At 38.1% G+C, this 20,585-nt stretch overlaps 2 protein-coding genes across 2 annotated transcripts; both read left to right on the forward strand.

Annotated features, from left to right (window-relative positions):
• The first annotated feature begins 2,890 nt into the window (after window positions 1-2,890).
• On the forward strand, window positions 2,891-8,956 carry LOC118242226 (lysophosphatidylserine lipase ABHD12-like). Its single transcript, XM_035531748.2, has 13 exons — window positions 2,891-3,119; window positions 5,358-5,479; window positions 5,574-5,673; window positions 5,781-5,900; window positions 6,273-6,303; window positions 6,394-6,439; window positions 6,714-6,843; window positions 6,996-7,033; window positions 7,458-7,549; window positions 7,679-7,758; window positions 8,327-8,405; window positions 8,513-8,637; window positions 8,795-8,956. The coding sequence occupies exons 1-13, from the start codon at window positions 3,043-3,045 to the stop codon at window positions 8,820-8,822; spliced, it is 1,068 nt and encodes a 355-aa protein (XP_035387641.1). The 5' UTR covers window positions 2,891-3,042; the 3' UTR covers window positions 8,823-8,956.
• Window positions 8,957-12,246: 3,290 nt separating this feature from the next.
• Window positions 12,247-20,541, forward strand: LOC113579918 (lysophosphatidylserine lipase ABHD12-like). Its single transcript, XM_035531747.2, has 13 exons — window positions 12,247-12,542; window positions 13,783-13,904; window positions 13,999-14,098; window positions 14,206-14,325; window positions 14,837-14,867; window positions 14,958-15,003; window positions 15,319-15,448; window positions 15,612-15,649; window positions 17,625-17,719; window positions 17,849-17,928; window positions 19,575-19,653; window positions 19,761-19,885; window positions 20,043-20,541. Exons 1-13 carry the CDS (start codon window positions 12,457-12,459, stop codon window positions 20,068-20,070), a joined length of 1,080 nt encoding a protein of 359 aa, XP_035387640.1. The 5' UTR covers window positions 12,247-12,456; the 3' UTR covers window positions 20,071-20,541.
• Window positions 20,542-20,585: the final 44 nt, after the last annotated feature.

The raw sequence follows: 20,585 nt of genomic DNA on the forward strand, positions 1-20,585 counted from the left end.
CAAAATTATTGTACACACATCAAACGAGGCTCATCATTTTTGCTTTGACATAAGATTGATGTGAATTTAATAATACATTTTTTAGTTACATACATAGTTACCTAATAATACATTTTTTAGTATATATATATATATATATATATATATATATATATATATATATACACACACACACACACAAGTATAATAGCAATTTGCTTGCACATCTAATGAAGGACCTCTGAAACGTCCCGTTTCTCAGGAAACCTTGTGTACTTCTCAATGTCTATCTATCTATCTATCTATTTTGCCACAGCTTAAAGAAAATGAGAACACCTCTTTTAATCCTTCATTCTAAAGATGACCATCTGGCACCCTCCTGGATGGCTGAGAAAGTCGGCTAGATGTATACAATCACTTGTGTGGTTTTGTGTTGTCAAATGCATTTGTGTATATTTTGAGTAGAAATAAATTGATTCACAAACCTTATTTTTATGTCTAGGTTTACAGCTTATCCAAAAGTGCCCTGAACTCTGATAAGCTAGTCAAGCTGGTACCATTTGATGGATCTCATGGATATCTTCATAATGGGCTCTACAGAGATCCTGGTTTGCCAGGTATCATAAGGTGATGTCATACCTCAGATATGTTCTCCTTTCTAGTAAAGTCTTGGGATCATATGAAAATATAAAGTTATTCAAAGTTCTGAAATGGCTCTCTAGTCATGAGTGTTAACCATAAATGTAGGCCTATTGATAAATTTACACTTGCATTTTCATTACAGGGAATTTGTGCAGTCGCTCACAGCATAACCAGGAAGCACCAAAGAGAGCATCTAGGATCAAGTTATCCTATCAAGTTATCCTATCAAGTTGGCCAGATTCACCTTTGTCTTATACTGTCAATGAATCAATGCAACTCACTTGATTTAACAATGTAGACCTTCATTGATTATTCGCAGCAGTGCTCAGTGATCCTATGCTATAGAGCAATGGTGCACAACTTCACTTGAGCAGAGAAATCACCATACTGTGCTGAACTCAGGAAACAGTGGTGTGTACCTCTTCCTAAAGAGATTCATACACAAATAAGATTCGGCAAATGTGTTTGTGAATATTAAACAAATTGGGTCAAAAATATATTGTGAGTTCTTGAAATGAATGTAAAATGGTGATTGTGGAGGTGGTGTGAAACAATAATGCAAAGTACACGATTATGCTCCTTCTATATCTCATCTGCATAACAGTGTTGTTGGGTGAATGTAGATGATTGTATTGTGGGGTAAAGGCATTAATAAAAGTATATCACTTTGGGGCAAGCTAAGCTGCACCCAGAGTTTAGATAGTGGAGACCTACAGGTACCTGGGGTGCAGCTAGACCACAGAGAATGGCTTCAGATTTAGTGCTATTTAGTTGGAGGACGTTCTGAACTAAAACTGCTCAGAATGGTTGTTGGAAGTCAGATGATCTTGGAGTTGGGCTGACACTGAGTGTTCCCGTAGCCAGAGGGTCTAAGATACCAGTAGTTGTTTTAAAGGCATTAATAAGGCTGGTTACAAACCTCTCATCTATATTGTGAAAAGTGGAAAGATTAACAAGTGGGGGGCAAGACAGTGTGAGATCTAAGTGGTTGGAAGAAGTCTGAAAATTTGAGTAAATGTTGCTAACCGCCTCATTAAACAAGGCCAAGAAATAATTACAGAGGGCCGTTGAAAGGGTTAAATGGAAATTGCAAGCGCTCAGGGATCTTGGATTACCATGGCAGTGGATAATATTGGTGGAGTAAGAGTCAGCCCTTGCGTTTTGCAGAGCAGTTTTGAAAAACGTTTAGTTTTCTTACTTGGGCACTCCAGTGTTTGTAGAGGAGCATACTGGTCAAGCACAATTGAGACAGTTATTGTAATGACTGACCAGGGCCACAGTTTATGATAATGACTGTGGGATGAGAATCTGGTTGAGGGTGTTCATAAAAGGCAAAGAACTGACATTTCTAATATTCTCATGGTGCAGAGAGGCAGAAACAGATCAAATACCACACGACACTTCTACAGTCCTTATTTACACTGTATTTATTGGGGGGGGGGGGTTCTTGTTTTTCTCCCAACATTTGCTAAAAATGCTCTCATTGTTCTGCTGAATAGTGGAAAGATGGTTAACAACTGGGGGGCAAGATGAAGTGAGAGCTAAGGGGTTGGAAGAAGTCTGATTATATTAATCAGCAATTTATTTTTGACTGTCACTTTACTATAATCACTTGATAATTTACCATGGTAGGGTAAATCATCTATCTAACCATGCGAAAGACATGCAAAAATCTTTCAAAAAAACTTGCACAATGTAGGTAATATTGGATATTGCTACTGTAGTGCTGTTAAAATCATCTTCAGATTATCTGAAATGTGCTGCTCTAGTTTAAATTACTGTTATTTCTTAGTCCATGTCTCTACTAGGTATTATGTTTTGTGGACTTTGACAACTGATCATTAAACAAAAAAGGAAACACGGTTCATTGCACGTTGGTTCATCATCCGTCATAAGCTTGCAACTTTCTCTCCATGTTGGAATCACAACATAGCCAGACAGCACATTATCCAGTGTGGCATGAGCCTTGGTAAAGTTTAACCATTACAGTACTGTATCAGGTCTGTAGTGTTTTCTTGCTAAATCCGTTTGGATACCTCCAAATGCACATAACAGAGTTTAGCAAAAACAATCAGCAAGTCATTTCAGCAGAGAAGCCTTTGTTAATGGCTGCTGCATTTTAGAAATAATTGGATGAAGCGTGTTGCTCGCACAGTTGCTGAAGGACCTCCGTCCGAAACGTCTTATTACTTTGGAAATAGTCTCCACACACCCACGGCGATGCTGGGTTGAGTTAGACTTGTCCCCCCGGTTCTGCAGTGTGAGGGGGGGGTGGAAGAGGAGAAAGGTGAGCCAAGTCAGGCAACCTAGAGCGAGACGGAAAAGGCACTGCAAGGACACACCCTCCCTTTTTTTAATAGTCTACACAGACTGTTGTCAAATAGAGACGTGCTTTTCTTTCGCTTGCTATAAACCTGCAAGATGAGGAGAAGAGTTGATGAAACTGTTGCAACTGAACAGAAAGCGGAAAAACGCAAAATTTTAGCAGTAAAAACAAGGTTAGTGACTAATCCATAAACTAAATGGTGACGGTAATGAAAACGGTGCACTTTTCCTTTTTACATGATTTTTACCATTATGCTTTACAAGCAGCACTCACGTTAAATCTTATTTACTTCGTGTGGTCGCAGTAGTTTATTATATTAGTAATCGATCATTCTATCGCTTGCGTAAATCGCCAAGAACTACTTTTGCTTTATTAAACGATGGTAAGTGCTCGAGAGAAGATGTTTCTGAAAAGCAAAAACAAAAATTCGTTTCTATTCATTTTAAAAGGAAGGTATCGATATTTTTCATATGACCTATAACCGTTTTTCAATGTGTGGAACATCCGTTTGTGAACAGTCGTTAAACATTTTTGACGAAGCGAGTGTGGCGAGGCCAAGTGATTGAGATGGCGAACAAACTATTTTTACACCTGGGGGAAACCCACACACAAAAAGGTAAAAGGAGTCAAGCTGCAGCTTACTACGTCCCCTTTACTGAACACGAAGTGGGCCTCAACATTTGTGGGAACGCGGCGTTTTTGAAGACAGTAGCCAGATATCGAAGAAAGCAGTTTATTGCTTACCCAATTTACAATAAAGATGATCTACCAACAGTCCACATACACAAGCGTCTCTGCCAATAAAGAAGACCTTATCGCTTTTGCACTTCGCATAAACTCGGTTGCCCCATCTACATTATGGTAGGCCGTTTGTGAGACGAGGTAGAGGGAAAGTTTATCGCGCTTTTAGGGCAGATATTAAAGTTAAAATAAATGCGTTCGTGTAACAGACCACCTTAGATCTTTTCAAAAGCACAAGTTTAATGCAATTTAAACCCCACAAAACACAGTGGAAAATCTGGTTCGGAGTTTAGGCACAAAAGGGTTTCACTAACATTTAACGTGGTTACCATCACACGTGCAAAAATCATCGTCACCCTACGTCACGAAAAACAACTCACTCAATCAGAACATACTCATAGCGGGAACGAACTTATCGGGACCAAAACGTAGAGGGAACAGAAGCGTGGCTCAGCCCCCTGCAGTTAAAATACAAACAGATTATATCACCATAAGTGAAGCACAAAATCAACAAACAGCAAAACGCATCATACTTAAGCGTCACCTTACGCCATATTTATCGAAATTGCGCTTACCTACTTAAAGCGTCTCTACTTTTCCCACCGTTCTCCTTTCATTCAGGACGCTGCAACTTTCCCGTGTCTAGATCACTTTCCCTACGCCATTCACCCGCACGTTTAGCCTCTGGCGTCTTAATGGCACTCAATTCGTCGCTCTCAAATACGCGTGTGCGTAACGATCGGGGTTTCCCCCCCTCCTTAATTGCACGGGTTCTGCGCATGCGCCTTTCCCCCAGTCAGCGCCTCGATCCTATTCCGTTTTCACTATATCACATTCAGCTTCATTAAACATATCTTACTGAGGTCTAATGCATGGAAAGAAATTGTGTTAAAACATATGTAGAAAAGTCTAACATTTGTTGGAAAATCAAACCTCAGTAAAATCTATTTCTTTTCAGTTATAACCACTATATTTATAAAGATCACTTTCTTAGCTACTCATGATAAGATTTCCTTGTTCTTACAGTGAGAAGGTTGAGAAATATCGTAGCAATATTATGCAAATGGTTATCATTTCACCAGAGTATATTTTAAAATTGCATAAAATACACAAATCAAAATATCAGTTCACTCCTCTGTATTCTTGGAGAACACTTTCCAACATATTCAGAATATGATGCTGAAGTGTTTTCACCGCAGGACTTTGGAGTCATGGGATGGCAAAATCCTCATAAATGTCTATTCGGTTCACTATATATATATATATATATATATATATATATGCGTATAATCACTGAAGCTCAAGAATATAGTGGACTGATCTGATAACAAATTGTTTTTGCCATCCAATTATTCCAAATTCCTGCAGTAAAAAAGACTGTGAATCATGCGATGGGTACAACAGTAAGTGTACTTCCAGAATCTACTGAAGTGATCGGATAACAATTTGATTTGTGTATTTTATAGTTTCAAATATTACATATATGGAACTGAATAGACCATTTTACAGGATTTTGCCATCCTATTATTCCAAATTCCTACAGTAAAAATGACTGAGAATTTGCATCAATGATTTTTAGTAATCAAGTTTCTCGAGGAATCGTTTCAATAAAACCACATGTCAGTAAGATCTACTGGCCATATCCTGTGTCATTTATTTTCTTTTTCAGGTCTCGACTGTGGGTGTGGATAACAAAGGGGCTTCTAGCTCTCGGCATCCTATATGCGACTCTACCATTTATTCTGCGCCTCTTTCCTGGCATTGTACAGCATCTGGTTTATAAACATGCTAGTATGTTTATAGTTTGCACTTAAAATCAGAGAATTCCATTTATGTAGGTTACTGCATGCAAGAGATAATCATCTGTGGCTTTATCTCCCCTCAGTAACATACTTCGTTGACCTCAGTCGTCCCTATGACCTCGCTCTTAATCACACCGTTAACATGTACCTGTCCTCTGAAGAGGGGGTGACACTAGGCGTGTGGTCAGTTCTACTTTTTTGGCAATTTGAAATGTTTGTTTTGCGAATGTACAAAACAATATTAAACGTGTTAGATCGTGTTTTTATTCTTTTTTGGCTGCTGTGTGTAGGCACACTGTTCCTGAGCACAAGTGGAAAGAAGCCCAAGGTAAAAGTCTGGACTGGTATGAGAAGTCTTTGGGTGACGGTTCACCTGTTTTCATCTACCTCCATGGTAATAGGGGTAGCAGGTGGGAAAACTTCTATGGAACCAGTTTGCTCTGAATAACTGGTGTCCAGTACACTTTGATCTTCAGATATAAAATAAGCAGCTGAGTACCTAAAAGACATTTTTGAAACATTCTTGATCCAAATATTTACCCTAGTCTTTTGATGTTTGTTATTAAAAACAAAATTGTGTACTTGGTGTATTATATTTACACAGGATTAAACTTTGTATGAAGGTTAAGCATAGAACAGAAAATTGAAATTTATGCGTTTAATTTTTAGCACACTTTTAATTAAGGGTAGAGGTCCATGTCTATATTTTAGTTGTGTATTTCTTTTCAGAGTACTTTAGTCATGTTGACTGTTACAGCATTTTTCTGCTTTTATTTGAACAGAGCATACCCACATCGAGTGGGAGTTGCCAAAGTGAGTAGATGCATTCTCACGTTATCTATCACAGATAGAGACTAAAGTCATGTGATAATACTGTACTGACAGTGTCTCTTGGTATTTTAGATCCTAAGTTCACTTGGCTATCATGCGTTGGTTATGGATTACAGGGGTAGGTTATGTGATATTATCTTAACTTGCACATATGATAAGAGGGTGTAAAAATGCATTGACACATTATGATGCATCATACAATTGGGACTACAACTACAATTTTTAATACTGATAATAATCAATTGAAAACCCAATTAAAATATAATTTTGAATAGTTCAATAATTACATAATAATTCCACATTATTTTCATTTTTCCACACTGAAACAAATAACCATGTTATCCGTAAGCTCAATTTTTTGGTCAGTTAAACCCATCTTGAAATTCTGCTAGGATTTGGGGACTCCACAGGGGAGCCCACAGAGGCCGGACTGACCACTGATGCCCTTTATCTGTACCACTGGGTAAGGGCACGCAGTAAGGGCAGCCTGGTGATCTTCTGGGGTCACTCACTGGGCACATTGTGAGTAGGAGTCATACTCCTCTAGACAAACAACCAATATATGACTTTTGAAAATGTTGCATAATTACAGTTTCACATATTACTGTTTTTGATATGTAAGAATGTCAGAATTATATTTGTTGTCTTAGACATTACTATTTTTCAACTTGTAGCGTGTCAACTAACACTGCTGTGATATTACAAGAGCAAGGTAAGAAATGTCAACCCCCAAATGATTGTACACACATCAAACTAGAGGCTGATAATTTTTGCTTGACATAAGATTGACCTGAATTTAATAATACATTTTTTAGTTACAAAATGATAAAAAATAAAGATGATTATTGCATTTAGGTTAACTTTGTATGCCTTTCTGGCTGTGTTAGAAATAAATACCTTGCTTATTACATTTAGTTAACGCTTTTATCCAAAGCAGCTTACAATTATAACTGAGTACAATTTGAGCAATTGAGGGTTAAGGGCTTTGCTCAGGTGCTCAGCAGTGGCAACTCAAACCAGCAGCTTTCTGATTATAAGTCAAATACTTTAACCACTGAGCTACCACTACATGTCTTTATTACTCATACTGTAAGATGTATTAGAAGTAATGTTATGGCTCATATGTGTCTTTTGAGGAAACCCTGTTGATGCGGTGATTCTTGAGGGCGCATTAGTAAAACCTGATTTGCCAGATGATCAATTGAAACTCCCTAATCCTTTTACATGGGTAGGTATTATGGGACTTTCCAGTGTTCACCCATGGTGGGAAGTAAACAATGTAATGTTAGTGCATTTCAACATCCAAGTGATATCTCACATAAGGGTATATGCACTGTTTGCTTTCGTTCTCTCCTAGTATTGCTGGAGGTTTCCTTATATTCAGTACTTTTTCAAGGACTTGACCAAAAATACATTTTCCTTTAACAATCATGCAAAGTAAGTGTACAGCAATACCATATGGTATAAAAAGTATTTATCAATTTCTAACTTAATGCATATATATATATATATATATATATATATATATATATATATATATATATATACACACTCACACATACACATTTATATATATATATGTATGTGTGTGTGTGTGTATATATATGTATGTATGTATGTATGTATGTATATATATGTGTATATATACGTATGTATGTATGTATGCACATCTAATGAAAGACCTCTGAAACGTCCCGTTTCTCTGGAATCCTTGTGTACTTCTCAATATCTATCTATCTATCTATCTATCTATCTATCTATCTATCTATCTATCTATCTATCTATCTATCTATCTATCTATCTATCTATCTATCTATCTATCCATCTATCTATCTATCTATCTATCTATCTATCTATCTGTCTGTCTGTCTGTCTGTCTGTCTGTCTGTCTGTCTGTGTCTGTCTGTCTGTCTGTCTGTCTGTCTGTCTATCTATCTATCTATCTATCTATCTATCTATCTATCTATCTATCTATCTATCTATCTATCTATCTATCTTGCCACAGCCTAAAGAAAATGAGAACACCTCTTTTAATCCTTCATTCTAAAGATGACCATCTGGCACCCTTCTGGATGGCTGAGAAGGTCGGCTAGATGTATACAATCACTTGTGTGGTTTTGTGTTGTCAAATGCATTTGTGTATATTTTGAGTATAAATAAAATGATTCATGAACCTTATTTTTATGTCTAGATTTATAGCATCGCCAAAAATGTCCTGAACTCCGATAAGCTAGTCAAGATGGTACCATTTGATGGATCTCATGGATATCTTCATAATGGGCTCTACAGAGATCCTGGTTTGCCAGGTATCATAAGGTGATGTCATACCTCAGATATGTTCTCCTTTCTAGTAAAGTCTTGGGATCATATGAAAATATAAAGTTATTCAAAGTTCTGAAATGGCTCTCTAGTCATGAGTGTTAACCATAAATGTAGGCCTATTGATAAATTTACACTTGCATTTTCATTACAGGGAATTTGTGCAGTCGCTCACAGCATAACCAGGAAGCACCAAAGAGAACATATAGGATCAAGGAGAATATTAAACAAATAGGGTCAAAAATATATTGTGAGTTCTTCAAATGAATGAACAGTCATGATGGTGGATGTTGTGTGAAACAATAAATCATGCAAAGTACACAATTATGCTCCTTCTATATTTTATGTGTGTAACAGTGTTGTTGGGTGAATGTAGATGATTGTATGGTAGGGTAAAGGCATTAATAAAAGTATATCATTTTGTGTCAAGCCAAGCTGCACCAGTGGTTCCCCGCTTTTATCCTGCAAAGTAATTTGTTCCACCCAGGTGCAAAAAGTTGCTTTACTGACTATTAACCAGTGGCCCAAAATATCCCATATGACCAAGACCCAGGAGAGGCTGGTCCCAGCCCAACTCATGCCCCCGGTTCATCACTAGTCTCCCTGCAGTTTGTTTATCAATACCATGTTGGTGTTAATGACATAATCAACCAGTTCCTGCAAAAGTCCCATTCACACCTGGACAAAGGTGAGGGCTCTGTTTTTTTTCCTGTCCAGGATGTTTAAAGCCATATAACGCTCTCTACTCTCTAGAAGCTAAGGATAATGTAAGTGGATACCTCCATATTCAGCTGGATCCCTGACTACGTAAAATGCAGAACTGAAGTGGTGAATGTTGCTATAGCTCCACATGGGGGCAGTGCAGTCTGCTTGTTCACATGCTTTCCCGTATATCTGAGACATGCCACCACATGCCAATAGCATTATCTACTGTTTTTATACGTGTCAGTAAAGAGCAGGAGCCAGAGCGCAGGCCTGTAATTAGCAGCTTCACTAAGTTGCGTGGAAGGAACTTACAGCTCAGTGTGGCCAAGACTAAGAAGCTGTTGGTGGACTTAAGAAGAACTATAGGACTCTGCAACCTTTGTGTCTATCCTGGGAGGGGAGGTGGAGATAGTGGAGACCTACAGGTACCTGGGGTGCAGCTAGACCACAAACTGGACTGGACTTGCAGCACTGAGACAGTCTGCAGGAAAGGACAGAGCAGGTTCTGTAATCTATGCATTAGGATGCCACAGCTAAGCTTTTATGCCATATTGTGCTGGAGGAATGGCATTAGGGGAGGAGAGAGAACAAACTAGGCTGTACACATCATTATTATTATTATTAATAATAATAATAATAATAATAATAATAATAGCTCTATTTATAAGCGTCTTTCAGGATATTCAGGGACACTTTACAGTACAAGATAACAAAAACATGATAAGAGATGTGGGAAGAAAATAAAAGGGTAAAACGCAGGCATAATAACATAAAGTAGTGGGAAGATTAAAATAAAATTACAGATTAAAACATGATAAGAGTTACAGTGAGAAAATGGCAGGACAAAAAAATAGGTAATATTAGTGGAGTAAAAGTCAGCCTTTTTATTTTGCAAAGCAGTTTTGAAAAACAGAATGTAATTTATAAGTAACTGCATGAACAGCCAGATTAGTTTTCTTACTTAGGTGCTCCAGTGTTTGTAGAGGAGCATGCTGGTCAAGCACAATTGATAATTGATTATAATAATGACTGTGGGATGAGAAACTGGTTGAGGGTGTTCATAAATGGCAAAGGACTGACATTTCTAATATTCTCATGGTGTAGAGAGGCAGGAACAGATTCATTGGGAGAAAACATGCACAAATTAAGTGCATAATGTAAAGATTGTCAGCCTAAAAATCTTCATGTGGTGCCTAGCAATTTAACTGCCTTTATTCAACTAAAATAAATATTTTTGATTGAAACAAAAGTAAGGTAATCATTCAGAAGAACAAAGGTAGACTAAATCACACAAACACTTTGTCAACTTCTGTCTTATTCAATGTTACAACTCCCAGGTATTCTTCAGACCCACAGTTACAGTCATGTCACTTGACAGACTGTGACAACTATTTTATATGTATTATTCCATTCTCAATAAATTTCAGGTGGTCCCAATGTATTAAAATAGTTACCCTCAATATTTCCCAGAATTTTCACATTGACCTCACCAAGATGAAGTCTACTCAAAATCACATGGAAACACTCAATAGTTTTTAAACACAATGTTAATGCTGAAAACAAAACAGCAATTATGTGAACTACATACAAACTTCTTTACTGAAAAAAACTTCATAAACCAACAACACAGCTATTCAGTCATTAGAACAAGAAACACACAAACAAATATGAACTGCTTTACATACAAAGATGTGGTAATGACATAATGGACCAACAAATCTTTGAGTAAAAAAGTAAACAATGTAGATTAATATTATTTATTTAATTGTTCATCAACATATAGAGGACAGACGGAAACAAAATCTCAGTGTGTGGTGTGGGGCCCTGAAAGCCAGTATCTGTGCCTCAGGCTCTGTGGAGAGAAAGGCACTGCGTAACAGTGAATGGTGTTGACGCTGAGCTTCTGCTCATCAAGACAAGCTTGCAAAAATGACTCCATATCCACTGTGAATTAAAACATAGAAAGGGCTCTTTGGCCTCTGGATCATATCCCTGCAAGACCTCAGTGAGGACTTTCTGGTGGCCCTTCTCAGTCACAGACAAAAATCAGAGCTGCGACACATGACCATGGAACAACGCCCGAGCTCTCTCTACCCACAGCATAGCAACGGACAATTTCCTCGCGATTGCTGGCTCCTGCATCAGAGGCAGGGTAAAGATGAATTATAATCAGACTTCAATCATCTCAGTCATAGCCCAAACTGAAATGAGAAATAAATATTCAATCATAATTAGTGCCTTGGGAGTCAAAAGTCGATCTGTCTAGATCATAGTTACTCACCATACTTACTCCTTACCTTTCACTTACACCAGAGTAAAAGTCTTTCCTATTCACCAACAAGGTCAGAGTGAGAGTGGCATACATACCACAGGAGATGTTGGAGGAAGGAGGAGAGAAGCTGCCCAAGGCCATAGCCATGGAACCCACTGAAGGGGGAGCTGATACAGAATAAGTTGGAGTACATGCAAGCACCCACGCACACAACTAAATGGGCATTTGGCTATACTCCACTGAAAGCGTTGTTGTAATTAATTCATATAGTGGCGTGCTTGAGTCGCCCTTTAACATAACTTAATAAGAAATTACCCGAGACATTTATCTAAAGCTGACATCAGCCATAACAAACTGTAGAAACTAACTTTAGCTACGTTCGTACAATTTTCAAGTGTGCTATATTAGATTGGTAGCTAACATAGAACATATTTTAGATGTTCAGTCGTCAGTCATGTTAAACGGTGTTTGAAACTGCGTGCAATTTCACTCACTACTTAAATCCAATAAGTTAACTCACACGACGCCTGTCAAACACACTGAACAGGCTGACTGCTGGCTCGCCTCTTGGTGTAATATCCAACCCACTTGCAGCCAGTCCCACCTCTTTGGAGCTGTACTGGGCATTTTGCGTCTGTCTCCGGTCTGCGGAGACGCGTCTCTACTTCTGCAGTGAGGAAGGGTTGGAGAGGAGACCGTTGAGCAAAGTGGAGAAACCTATAACGAGACGCCAAAAGCACTGTAATGACACACCAGCTCATTTTTTAGTAGTCTACACAGAATTAGGTAGACTGTCAAGTAGAGACGTGCGTTTCTTTCGCTTGCTTTAAATCTGCAAGATGAGAAGAAGAGTTGATGAAACTGTTGCAACTGAACGGACTGAGCGGAAAGCGGCAAAATGCAAATTTTCAGCAGTGAAAACAAGGTTAGTGATTTGAATACACAAATTAAATGGTGAAGGTAATGAAAACGGTGCACTTTTCCTTCTTTTATATGGTGATTTTTACTATTATGCTTTACAACCAGCACTCACGTGAAATATTAGCCTACTTCGTGTGGTCGCAGTTTGACTCACCCGATAGGGCTGCTGTAACTATTGTAGTAATCGAGGATTCTATCGATTACTCCATCGAGTAATTGAGTGATCGCATATACTTTTGCCTTATTAAACAGCAACAGTAAATATACAAAAGAGTGTGGAACATCCTTTTGTGAACGGAGTCGTTAAACATTGTTTTGACGAAGAATGGCGAACACAAATTAGTTTGGTTTACCCCTCTGAAAAATAAACGGGTAAAACGAGTTCATTTGCCATTTGCTACTTTCTATAAACTCAGCATTTGTTTGAAAGTGGTGTATTTGGAAAGAGTGGCTAGATTTCTCAGAGCACAGAACAGTGCCTCAGTGTACAAAAGGTGATTCCTGTGAGAGGCCGTCTAGGGTGAAATAAGGGAAACACTTGCGCGCGCACACACTAATTCTGCATACATATGATACACTCGCACAGGCATACAAGACACATTCGCACAGGAACATACTACTTACATATAGGTTAACTTAAAGATTGCTACGTAATCGTAGTAAATATTTAGAACGAATGTTATTGATATTGGGAGTTTATTCTAATTAATGAATATTTACTACCATACTGTATGCCGAATGGAGGATACTGAGAAGCTAACCTATGGCCTAATGGTTATGACATAGGCACGTCATTGACAGGAAGTCTACATAATGTATAATCTTATCATTTCTAATTTAGTTAACACTGGAACGTTTGACCGTAAACTACTCCAAAAAGTGCTTAAAATTCTCATTAGTTAATTAAGTGTTTTCTAATGTTTGGTCACGAGAATGTTGGTGTCAAACAATCCATATACGAATTCCAAAAAGTGAGGCTATTTCGTGCTAATTAAATGCCAGATCCAACCACTGATTAATATGATCCTCTGTCAAAGTGGATCATGGAAGATAGTTAGCGCTAGTATGAGTTGTAAAAAAAACTTGGTGGAACTGCAAGAATTTTCCTTCCTTAGTGTCTTTGATCTTTGATTTTTAGTAAGCGATTTACTTGAGTTTCTTAAGGAACCTTCAGCCCTAAATAAAACCACACACATCAGTAAGATCTACTGGCCATATCCTGTGTCATTTATTTTCTTTTTCAGGTCTCGACTGTGGGTGTGGATAACAAAGGGGCTTCTAGCTCTCGGCATCCTATATGCGACTCTACCATTTATTCTGCGCCTCTTTCCTGGCATTGTACAGCACCTGGTTTATAAACATGCTAGTATGTTTATAGTTTGTACTTAAAATCAGAGAATTCCATTTATGTAGGTTACTGCATGCAAGAGATAATCATCTGTGGCTTTATCTCCCCTCAGTAACATACTTCGTTGACCTCAGTCGTCCCTATGACCTCGCTCTTAATCACACCGTTAACATGTACCTGTCCTCTGAAGAGGGGGTGACACTAGGCGTGTGGTCAGTTCTACTTTTTTGGCAATTTGAAATGTTTGTTTTGCGAATGTAGAAAACAGTATTAAGCGTGTTAGATCGTGTTTTTATTCTTTTTTGGCTGCTGTGTGTAGGCACACTGTTCCTGAGCACAAGTGGAAAGAAGCCCAAGGTAAAAGTCTGGACTGGTATGAGAAGTCTTTGGGTGACGGTTCACCTGTTTTCATCTACCTCCATGGTAATACAGGTAGCAGGTAGGAAAACATCAACTGAACCAGTTTGCTCTGAATGATTGGTGTCCAGAGCACTTTGACCTTCAGACATAAAATAAGCAGCTGAGTACATAAAATACATTTTTGAACCCTCTTTGTATACTGTTTGTGTTGCATATTTTTGTTGATAAAAATTTACTCAAATGCTTTCAGATATGTACTTGAGCATCTTATATTTTCTGTTCTGTTTAAATTCCTGCTATTGCTTAACAAAGGTTCTTGATCCAAATAATTTTTACCCTAGTGTTTTGATATATCTTATTAAGAACAAGTGTTGTGTACTTAGTGAAAACAACTGGGATTAATATTTACACAGGATCTTTGTATGAAGGTTAAGGTTAGAACAGAAAAGTGACATTAAATGCATTTAGGTTTGTTAGCACATTTTTAATTAAGGGTAGAGGTCCATGTCTATTTTATTTGTGTGCATTTCGTGTAAGAGTACTTTAATCATGTTGACTGTTACAGCATTTTTCTGCTTTTATTTGAACAGAGCATACCCACATCGAGTGGGAGTTGGCAAAGTGAGTAGATGCATTCTCACGTTATCTATCACAGATATAGACTAAAGTTATGTGATAATACTGTACTGACAGTGTCTCTTGGTATTTTAGGTCCTAAGTTCACTTGGCTATCATGCGTTGGTTATGGATTACAGGGGTAGGTTAGGTGATGTTAACTTGCTTATACCACATGAGGATGGAAAGTGCATTGAGATATTACGATGCAGCATAAAATTGGGGCTACAACTACAACTTTTTAATAATTAATCTTTTGAAAACCAAATCAGAATTTAATTTTGAATAGTTAAATAATAAATGATAATTCCACATTATTTTCACTTTTCCACATTGAAAAAATATCAACCATTAACACATTCAGATTTTTTATATGTTATCCTTCAGCTCCAATATTAGATATTTCTGGGATGCATGTTGTTTTTAGTCAGTTAAACCCATCTTGAAATTCTGCTAGGATTTGGGGACTCCACAGGGGAGCCCACAGAGGCCGGACTGACCACTGATGCCCTTTATCTGTACCACTGGGTAAGGGCACGCAGTAAGGGCAGCCTGGTGATCTTCTGGGGTCACTCACTGGGCACAGCGTGAGTAGGAGTCATACTCCTCTAGACAAACAAAACCAAATTAGCACTTTTGAAAATGTTGCATTAATTAAAGTTTCAATAATAGTAAATATTACTATGTAAAAATGTCAGAAATAATGTATTATATTTGTTGCCTTTGAGCTAATTATTTTTCAACTTGCAGTGTGTCAACTAACACTGCTGTGATATTACAAGAGCAAGGTAAGAAATGTCAAGTCAAAAATGATTGTACAGTCGTGGCCAAACATTTTGAGACTGACACTAATTTTTGTTATCACAAAGTTTGGTATTTCAGTTTTTATGGTGGCAATTAGCATTAACTCTAGATTGTTATGAAGAGTGATCAGATGGATTGCAATTAATTGCGAGTAATTCCTTACCATGAAAATGAACATTCATTTCAGTGATCTCAGGAGAAAGTGTTAACGAGGACAAGTCAGCTGATATCACTCTGTCATGCTGTTTGAATTAGCAGAGCAGACTGGTAGCTTTAAACGGGTGGTGGTGTTTGAAAACATTGTCTTCTTCTGTTAACCATGATTGTCGTTCCTAAATCCCCGGTCAGTTAGTTTTAAAGTTAAACATTCAAATATAAAGATGCAGACTTCAGAATTAGTAGAAGAGAATAGCTGGTCCCATCCTTTATTGCAGGTTAACATTTTCAAGCATTTTTGAGGCACCTTCCGCAGAATGTCCTAACAATCAAACAAAGCACCCACATTTTTATACATTTGTCAGAAGTGATTATGTATTCACCCCACCTTTTTTGTTAGTTTTTGCATTTGCCACCATTACATCCAAATCATACATTAGTCAACATATGCAGACTGATAAGATAAGCATCTAAATGAACCATTTATCGAATCATCAAGAACTTCGAGAGAGGTTCATTTGCAGTGAAGAAGGGTGCCCAAGAAAGTGAAGCGAGCACCAGAACCGTCTCCTAAAGAGGATCCTACTACAGGATTGGGTCAGCACCAGTGCAGAGCTTGCTCAGGAATGGAAGAAGGCAGGTGGGACTGCATCTGCACACGCAGTGAGGCGATGGCTTGGTGTCAAGAAGAACAGCAAAGAAGCCACTTCGGTCCAAGAAAAACATCAAGCACAGACTGACATTCTGCAGGAAGTATAGAGATTGCACTGTAGAGTACTGGGGTAAAGTTCATTTCCCTGATGAAGCCCCCTTCAGACTGTTTGGGACATCTGGACAAATGATTGTCTGGACAAGAAAAGGTGAGTGCTACCATGAGTCCCGTGTAATGCCAACAGTGAGACATCCTGAGATCATTCATGTGTGGGGTTGCTTCTCATCCAAAGGAGTGGGTTTGCTCAAAGGTTTACCTAAAAACACTGCCATGAATAAGGAATGGTATCAAAACATCCTCCCAACAATTCAGGAGCAATTTGATGATGAACAATGCTTTTTCCAGCATCATGGAACACCATGTTACAAGGCAAAATTGATAACCAAGTGGTTCATTGAACAAAACATTGAAATTTTGGCTCCATGACCAGGAAACTCCCAAGATCTCAATCCCATTGAGAGTCTGTGGTCAGTCCTCAAAAAGAGGGTGGACAAACAAAAACACAGGAACTGTGATCAACTCCAAGCACTGATTAGGCAAGAATGGGTTGCCATCAGTCAAGATTTTGCCCAGAAGCTGATATCCAGCATGCCAAGGCAAGTTGTAGACGTTTTAAAAAAGAAGGGTCAACACTGTAAATATTAAGTATTTGCTTAAACTGGATGTATTTGTCAATAAAAAGTTTTTAAAAAACGTATTAAATGCTTATAATTGTACTTAACTATATCATATAAACATCTGATAAAAGGATCTTAAAAAAAACCAGGCAGTAAACCAAAATTTGTGTCAGTCTCAGAACTTCTGGCTATGACTAAACACATCAAACTGCTTTTACTGTTTGCTTTGACAGAACATTAACATGAATTTATTAACAAGAAATAATTTAGTTAATGATCAGCCTCCGTCTACTTTCTAAGTTACAAAGTGATAAAAATAAAGATGATTAATGCATTTAGGTTAACTTTGTTATTCTTTGTATGTGTTTTTGACCGTTAGAAATAAATCCCTTGCTTATTGTGTGCCTTTATTACTCATGCTGTATGATGTATTAGAAGTAATTGTATGGCTCAAACATATATGTGTCTTTCCAGGAAACCCTGTCGATGCAGTGATTCTTGAGGGTGCATTCTTAAAACCTGATTTGCCAGAGGAAGAATTGTTAAAATTCCCTCACCCTTTTACATGGGTAGGTATTATGGGTCTTTCCAACGTTCACCCATGCTGGGAAGTAGACAATGTAATTTTGGTGCATTTTAACATCCAAGTGATATCTCACATAAAGGTATATGCACTGTTTGCTTTCTTTCTCTCCTAGTATTACTGGAGGTTTCCCTATATTCAGTACTTTTTCAAGGACTTGAGCAAAAATAAATTTGTGTTTAACACTGAAGACAAGTAAGTGTATGGAAATACCATATGGTATAATAAGTATTTAACATTTTATAACATAATGCAGAAGACCTACAAACTGTGTGTGTGTGTGTGTGTATGTATGTATGTATGTATATATATATATATATATATATATATATATATATATATATATATATATATATATATATATATATATATATATATATACACATACACACACACACACACACACACACTATATTCCTAAAAGTATTCACTCAATTCAGGTGTTCCAATTACTTCCATGGCCACAGGTTCATAAAACCAAGCACCTAGGCATGCGGACTGCTTCTACAAACATTAGCGAAAGAATGAGTCACTCTCAGGAGCTCAGTGAATTCTAGTGTGGTACCGTGATAGGATACCACCTGTGCAACAAGTCCAGTCGTGAAATTTCCTCACTACTAAATATTCTACATTCAACTGTCAGTGGTATTATAAAAGTGGAAGCGACTGGAAATGACAGCAACTCAGTCACGGAGTGGTAGGCCACATAAAATGACAAAGTAGGGTCAGCAGATGCTGAGGCACATAGTGTGCACAGGTTGCCAACTTTCTGCAGAGTCAATTGCTGCACACCTACAAACTTCATGTGGCCTTCAGATTAGCTCAGGAACAATGCATAGAGATCTTCATGGAATGAGTTTCCAGGGCCGAGCAGCTGCATCCAAGCCTTACATTACCAAGTGCAATGCAAAGCGTCAGATGCAGTGGTGTAAAACACGCTGCCACTGGACTCTAAAGCAGTGGAGATGTGTTCTCTGGAGTAATGACTCACGCTTCTCCATCTGGCAAGCCAATGGACGGGTCTGGGTTTGGTGGTTGCCAGGAGAACGGTACTTGTCTGACTGCATTGTGCCAAGTGTAAAGTTTGGTGGATGGGGATTTTGGTGTGGCGTTGTTTTTCAGGAGTTGGTCTCGGCCCCTTAGTTCCAGGGAAAGGAACTATTCAGCATACCAAGAGATTTTAGACAATTTCATGCTCTCAACTTTGTGAGAACAGTTGGGCGATGGCCCCTTCCTGTTCCAACATGACTGCACACCAATGGACAAAGCAAGGTCCATAAAGACATGGATGAGTGAGTTTGGTGTGGAAGAACTTGACTGGCCTGCACAGAGTCCTGACCTCAACCTTACAGAACACCTTTGGGATGAATTAGAGCGGAGACTGTGAGCCAGGCCCTCTCGTCCAACATCGGTGTCTGACCTCACAAATGCGCTTCTGGAAGAATGGTCAAAATATCCCATAAACACATTCCTAAACCTTGTGGAAAGCCTTCCCAGAAGAGCTGAAGCTGTTATAGCTGCAAAGGGTGGGCTGACATCATATTAAACCTTATGGATTAAGATTGGGATATCACTCAGATTTATATGCGTGCGAAGGTAGATAAGCGAACACTTTTGGCAATATGGTGTGTGTGTGTGTATATATATATATATATATATATATATATATATATATATATATATATATATATATATATATATATATATATATATATATATATATATACACTGTATAATAGCAATTTGCTTGCACATCTAATGAAGGACCACTGTCCGACACATCCTGTTTCTCTGGAAACCTTGTGTACTTCTCAATGTCTATCTATTTATTTTTGCCACAGCCTAAAGAAAATGAGAACACCTCTTTTGATCCTTCATTCTAAAGATGACCATCTGGCACCCTTCTGGATGGCTGAGAAGGTCAGCTAGATGTATACAATCACTTGTGTGGTTTTGTGTTGTCAAATGCATTTGTGTATATTTTGAGTAGAAATAAACTGATTCACAAACCTTATTTTTATGTCTAGGTTTACAGCATATCCAAAAGTGCCCTGAACTCTGATAAGCTAGTCAAGCTGGTACCATTTGATGGATCTCATGGATATCTTCATAATGGGCTCTACAGAGATCCTGGTTTGCCAGGTATCATAAGGTGATGTCATACCTCAGATATGTTCTCCTTTCTAGTAAAGTCTTGGGATCATATGAAAATATAAAGTTATTCAAAGTTTTCAAATGGCTCTCCAATGATGAGTGTTAACCATAAATGTAGGCTTATTGATAAATTTACACTTGCACTTTCATTACAGGGAATTTGTGCAGTCGGTCACAGCATAACCAGGAAGCGCCAAAGAGAGCATCTAGGATAAAGTAATGGCCAGATTCATCTTTATCTTATACTCTCAATGAGTCAATGCAATTCACTTGATTTAACAATGTAGACCTTCATTGATTGTCCTAAGCAGTGCTCAGTGATCCTATACTATAGAGCAATGGTGCACAACTTCACTTGAGCAGGGAAATCACCATACTTTGCTGAACTCAAGGAAGAGTGGTGTTTACCTCTTCCTAAAGAGATTCGTACACAAATAAGATTTGGCAAATGGCAAATACATTGTGAGTTCTTAAAATGAATGTAAAATCGTGATTGTGGAGGTGGTGTGAAACAATACATAAAGTACACGATTATGCTGCTATATCATGTGTATAGCCGTGTTGGGTGAATGTAGATGTTTGTATTGTAGGGTAAGGGCACTAATAAAAGTAAATCAATATGGGGGCAAGCTAAGCCGCAACCTTGGCTGCCCGCTTTTATCTTACGACGGAACATACACTCGGATGACGTGGCGGAG

This window comes from Electrophorus electricus, chromosome 12 (genome assembly GCF_041902795.1).
Source record: "Electrophorus electricus isolate QZ-2024a chromosome 12, ASM4190279v1, whole genome shotgun sequence".
Classification (NCBI taxonomy): Eukaryota; Metazoa; Chordata; class Actinopteri; order Gymnotiformes; family Gymnotidae; genus Electrophorus; species Electrophorus electricus.